At 32.0% G+C, this 6,571-nt stretch overlaps 1 protein-coding gene across 1 annotated transcript; it reads right to left on the bottom strand.

The window, feature by feature from the left end:
- Positions 1-3,245: 3,245 nt before the first annotated feature.
- LOC107903356 (dnaJ protein homolog) lies at positions 3,246-5,772 on the bottom strand. Its single transcript, XM_016829370.2, has 7 exons — positions 5,606-5,772; positions 5,329-5,516; positions 4,886-5,051; positions 4,651-4,792; positions 4,275-4,551; positions 3,974-4,172; positions 3,246-3,796 (listed from the first exon to the last, which is right to left on the bottom strand). Exons 2-7 carry the CDS (start codon positions 5,476-5,478, stop codon positions 3,474-3,476), a joined length of 1,257 nt encoding a protein of 418 aa, XP_016684859.1. The 5' UTR covers positions 5,479-5,516; positions 5,606-5,772; the 3' UTR covers positions 3,246-3,473.
- Positions 5,773-6,571: the final 799 nt, after the last annotated feature.

Genomic DNA, 6,571 nt, shown 5'->3' with positions numbered 1-6,571 from the left:
ACAAAATAAAAATGGGCCATTCAAGCCCAATACACCAAAAACGTTGAAAGCAGAAACCCTAGAGCCTCTCTGCTTCAGCGCCGCAAGCCTCAGCAGCCCATGCCCAGCGCCGCAACAGCCTCCTGCAGCCTCCGCACGTTTCGGCCTCCACTCTCCACGCACCTGCAAACACGGATTCAGAGAGTCCATTAGCGAAAATATAGTGTAAAACAAAATAGGTTTTCAGGCTATAAAAGGTCGACTTTTATCTGTAAAAAGGACGGATCTTTTGATAGGGAATCGAGAATAAAAAGCAGTAAAAACTTATTTTTTTAAAGGTGATTTCTTCTTGTTATTAAAAGTGTTTATCGTTTTTACATTTTTTTTATATTTTCTTTTACTTTTCATTTTGTTTCGTTTAAAATAACAAAGGAAAAGGAGAGGAAAACTTACCCGAAAACGTCGTGCCACCGCCATCTCCGTCGTGATCGGAGTTTTGGTGAGAGGGCCGATCGAGCGGCGGCGCAAGGACGCTAGAGTTCCAAACCCTAGCAGAGCAAACAAATGGGGGGGCTTCTGTTTTTTTTTATTTTTTTCTTCTTTTCGGTTGCAACTGATTTTGGAAAAGAAAATTTGTTTTAAATAAAGGATCAAAACGGCGCCGTATTGTCCAGGCCTTGACCCGCGCGGTGACCCGACCCGAAGGGGAGGATCCGCGCGCTCTGACGTCAGAGGGGATATTTGCGCAATTGGCCCCTCCCTTTTGCAACGCGTTTCAAATTAAATCCTGTTTTTTAAAAAAAAATTGGTTCGCAGATTTCAATTTTGCTTCAATTTGGCCCATCACTGCGCAGCGTTTTGGGGAAGGCGGGAATAATTTCCCTTTTAGTCCTCCCTTGTTTCTTGCGCATTCAAAGTGGTCCTTTTTTCATTTATTTCGAATTTGTTTCTTTTCTTTTGTTCAATTTAATCCATTTTTGAACTATTTTACTATTTAATTAATTAATTATTATTATATTATATCATTATGTATTATTATATTATTTATTATTATTATTATTGTCATTATTTTATTTGTACATATGTCATTCTCTTATTTAATGCATATATATGCATTTTTTTCCCCTAGTATACTTGCATGTCTTTACAATATATATATATAAATGCATTTTATGTAGTATATGCATACCTGCACACATTTAATACATTTTTTTATTTTTCATTTTATTTCTTAACTTCTATATACATATATATACATTTTCATAATTTCTTAATATATATTTTTTTATTTTTATAAATACATGCATTTTTTACAAAACATATATATCTTTTATATTTTATTTTGAAAACATTCGTTTTATTTTACTTTTGAAATCATATAAGCATGCTTGTAAGTTTATTTGTATATTATACCTACTTGTCTATATTTTTGTAAATAATCATTCATATATGTTTGAAATTAGAATACTCGTTTCATGTTATACCTTAACCCTTCTTTTAGCACCTCTTTAAAAAAATATCTTTTTTTGATTTTCTCAAAGTATTTAATCGTCCTTTTTTTAAAAAAAATTCCAAATGTTTGGCATTCATGATTCTCGTGAAAGATCGTGTCCTAACTTACTGGATCGCGGTTATTTTTCGAGGAGCTTAGAAAGCCAAATATTTGTTTTGTAATAAATTCAAATTTCTAAATAAAAACTTATTCTCGGGAATTCAAAATGTTGGGTCCTAACTTATTGGTCATGACATTTTCTTCTCGAAATAAGAATTTTCAAAAGCAAAAGGCAATATTCGGGTATTTTGAAGATTTAAAAACATTGTGCCCTAACTCACTGGGTGTGGTGTTTTATTTCTTTGAAATACTAGTGTCTTTTTATTTTAATCCATTCATGAAATAAAAGCTTCCGTTTAAAATCTTTTCAAATTTTCGACACCGAGGCATTAAAAAAATCAATTTGGTACCAATTTTGGGCGTTACGAAGGTGCTAATCCTTCCTCGTGCGTAACTGACTCCCGAACCTGTTTTCTCAAATTTTGCAGACCAAAATTATTTTTAAGGTGGGCCGATCACACCTTAATAAAGGATCGGTGGCGACTCCAGTTTTTATTTTTTAAGTCGACAACTAAAATTTTTGTTTTCAAAAAAACGGTTTCGACATGGTTAATATATAAATTTGTCACTATATCTTGCCATTGTATTTTCAAATTAAACTGTGTAAGTGACCATTTTATTTCATCTCTATATTGAATTTTTTCACTTAACTTTTATTTGAATGAATTCTAAAACTAAACTTTAATTCTTGATTAAATTTTTAATATTTAAGTTTAATTTAAATAAATTAAATTTAATATTTTAAATATTTATTGAAATAATAAAAATAATTAATTAATTTACATGATATTAAATATTAATAAAAACTGTTATTTATGGCAAATAAAGTGTTTTTATATATTTTAAAATTTTCAAGTTTTAATAATTTTATAAAGTAACTTAATATTCACTATTAAAAATATATTTGAAATTATTTTACTATTAATTTTTTTCAAAGCATTAAAATAAAAATTTAATATTAAAATTTTATTTAAAAATTTAAAAATAGTGACAATTAATTAAAATTCAAAATCTAATAACTAATTTCATAAAAATTGAGTGGTAAATTTATTTATATTTTTAAAATATAAAGATTTAATATCAATAGTGACAAATTTCAGCATCCACTTATAGTATAAATGGAACATTTACATTATAACCCTTATATAAATCTAATACATATGAATTTAATAAATTATATAACATAATACAATTAATTAATTAAACTATTTAAATGAAATTAAATGAAATAACAAGACATTAGATATATAATTGATTTATGCATTTGTTTTTTTTTTAACAACTTCCAATGGTTCATTAATTTAATAATTTAATTTAAACAATTTTTAAATGATCTTACAAATAATTATGATATTAATTTAATTATTTAATTTACTTTATAAATGTATAAAAAAAATCTAAAGCATGTATTATAATTATTTTGAAAAAAAATAAAAATTACAATAATATATCTTTTTAAACCCGAAATAAAATGATATATTGTTTTGGTTTTTTCTTACAAAACCCAAATTTACTAAAAACTCCATTATTTGGATCTTTTGTAAGGTTTTTCTTAATTTTTGTCCAAAAACTGAACCAAACCCAAGGTATTGGGAGAAGAATCCTAAATGAACAGAGAAAAAAAAAAGGTTGTGCATATGCCACAACAATAAGGTCAAGTTCCAAATCTAAATCGTTGCATACTTAGTATCAGGTTTCAGAACATATAACACCATTGCAATTACTAAAATACTTGCACTATTAAAAACAAAAAATAAAGGACTACCAAAACACAACAATGTTTGAGAATCTTACTCTCAAATGTTCTTTTTTTTTTTTTTTAACCACAGTACATTCCATCGCCAAAAACCACCGTCTGTGTCTCGGACATTCGGCTTTTTTATCATTGCTGAGCGCATTGTACTCTCTGCGCACCACCATGCATGTCCTCATCTTCCTCATAAGCTTCTTGTTGAGCTTGAGCCTGTTTCCTACGCATCTCTTCCTCAATGTTAACATCATGCATGGTTGTTTCCTCGCACTCATCCAGCTCCATGTCAGTCAGCTGAACCGATGCCTTGGGAGGAAGCACAGCCTCCAGTGCCTTGCATTGGTCTGGGGTCAACGAGTCAGGGAAGTCAACAGTGAAGTGAATGAAAAGTTTACCTCTCATAAATGGCCTCTGATAAATCGGCATTCCTTCATCGTTTATTGCTTTGAATTGATCTATGTTAAACAAAGAGAAATCGTCAATCATTTATAAAGATAAATATCGACTACAAGATATCAAAAGGTCAAATAGCAACCTATAAATGAAGAGAGGGTTCGTCGACAGCTAATGACAACTATTAAAGCAGCAAGTAAAGACATTTATCATAAAAGGGTTAGCAGAAAAATCCTTACCAGGCTTAACGACTTCCCCAGGTTGGGTTTTAATGAGAAGTTGTCTGCCATCTAAGTGAGTCAGTATGAACTGAAAGCCACAAAGGGCCTCAGTAAGTGCCAATGTATGCTCTACAAATAAGTCATCACCCTTTCGTTTAAATTTAGGATGATCTTTCTGTTGCAGGACGAATACAATGTCCCCAGTAACCGTATCGGGCTGCAAAAGAGAATTTTCATAATCAACCAAGTTAGCAACGAGATAAGTTGTGGATTTGTTACAAAATTGCAATCTTATTTTAAGAGATTATCAAAGCTTTACCGCTTCATCAGCTTCTCCTGGGAAAGTAATCCTTTGTCCATTCTGCATACCCTTCTCAACAATAACCTCCAAGACTTTCTTCTCTTGCACAACCTTATCACCTTTGCATTGTGGGCAACGATCCTTATCGTTGATGGTTTCACCAGTACCCTTGCACTCATTGCAAGGATGCTGCATTTGTTGGATCATGGAAGGACCGAGGTGCCGGATGGAGACTTTCATTCCTGAACCTTGACAACCGGAACATTTCATTGATGCACCAGATTTAGACCCTTTACTGCAAAAATTTCATGTAAAACAATTTCCTTCAACAAAGACCAAAGATCGAAGCAGTCTAAACTATAAACACCACACATTACTCAATTCAAACACTAACCCCTTGCACTTGGAGCAGATTACGTTTCGTGAAAGAGAAAGCTTTTTCGATGTTCCATTGTAGAGATCTTCCAATGATACCTTGAGGGGATGGATTACATCCTCCCCCCTTCTTTGTCTTCTGCCCCGGCTGCTTCCACCAGCTGCATTCATAACCGAGTTTTAGGTTCCGACAGATTAAAAGGAATACATTTTAATCTCCAAAACTGTAAACAAGTTTTAATTCAAAATCTCACCACCAAAAGGATTGCCACCAAAGAAAGACTGGAAGATATCGAAAGGGTCATGGCCACCGCCACCGCTGCCCATCCCTTCTTTAAGGGCGTCCTCACCATACTGATCATAAATCTCACGCTTCTCCGGGTCACTCAGCACCTCATAAGCTTGAGCCAACTCTTTAAACTGAATTCCAACACACAATGCATAATTGAAACAAGCTAATTTTCCAGACAATTGAACAAACACATAATCCAACAAATCCTAAACCCCAATATTTTTAACCATCCAGGAAGTAATAGGACTTCAATTTCACCATCCCCTTCAACCAAATTAATAAGAAGGAATTCGAAACAGCATAAAAATCAAAATCATATACTAAAACAACAAATCAGTCAATAATTTGCCCCAATCAAAGAACGCCCAGTTCAGTCAAACACATACTTAACAGAAAAAAGCTAACCTTTTCAGGATCGCCGCCTTTATCGGGATGATTCTTAATAGCGGCTTTTCTATAAGCTTTCTTTAGATCATCTTGGGAAGCGTTTTTCGATACTCCCAAAATCTCATAGTATTTGGAATTATCGCTTTTCTTCGGTGCTCTCCCAAACATGTTTTGATATTTTTATACGATCTGATCAGATCAAAACCCTAAAAAGCCAGAATGAAAATTCAATAAAACCCAAAAAAAATTCAGATCATAAGAAAGAAGATCAGAGATTTAAAAGAGAAAAACTAACAGATCTTGAACCAATAAGCGAGAGGCGAGACGGCGAGTGAGGCAGAAAGAGAGAGGGGGAAATGGGTGGCTAGAGATCGAGTTATATGGGGTGAAAATGGACGGTCCAGATCTGAAGTTGAAATGTTTGGAGAGGTTGATGATGAGAAGGAGAAGGGTGCTTTTAAATTCATAAAAATTGGAAAAGTGATATCATGGAAGGATCTAGAATTGTCCACAGATGTCGAATCCAATTGAGGGCCAATCTGGGCCGTTGATTTGGTCTATTAGTCACTGTTGAATACTTGAATGTTAAACGAGCTGTGAGTGGGTGGGAGTTTCTTGGTAATGAATTCAAGAACAGCTTTTTCTTTTTTAACTCATTTTCTGATATTTTTTCTTAGTAATTAATTTTTTTATTAAATATTTAATCCAAAAATTTGTTGAAAATAAAGTTTATTATAAAAATTAAATACATGAACATTATCTTTTATTTAATAAGGCTAGATTCATAAATTATCATTACATTCTTAGAAAAGTATTTAGTGAACCAAACATGATAATGTAACTTTCGTGGGATTTTAATTAATACCTTATAATGTATACCAAATATTGTAAAATAAATTTCTCGACAATCACATTCCCAACAATCATATTTCAAAGAATCACATTCCATTGGGATCATAATATAAGAAAGCACCAAACGTTATCTTTGGGTAAATTGCACTCGTGGTTATTTAATTATCAATAAGTTTCTTTTTTCTTAATCATTTAATTATAGAAGTCTACAAAATAGTCACCTATATTTTAGATCTTTCTTTGTCACACAACTATTAAATCTAATAGAAAAATGATGGTGACTGTTTTTTAATTGACATAATAACAAAACCAGTCCTTATCATTTACATATTATGTCAATTTGATCACAATTCTAAAAAAATAGCTTTTGACGTTTACCTAATGTGTTAATTTCATCTTGTTGACAGGT

The sequence above is a fragment of the Gossypium hirsutum genome, chromosome D06 (genome assembly GCF_007990345.1).
Source record: "Gossypium hirsutum isolate 1008001.06 chromosome D06, Gossypium_hirsutum_v2.1, whole genome shotgun sequence".
NCBI classification, from domain to species: domain Eukaryota; kingdom Viridiplantae; phylum Streptophyta; class Magnoliopsida; order Malvales; family Malvaceae; genus Gossypium; species Gossypium hirsutum.
Note: the sequence above shows the minus strand (reverse complement) of the source record. Positions and strands in the feature narration are given on the sequence as shown.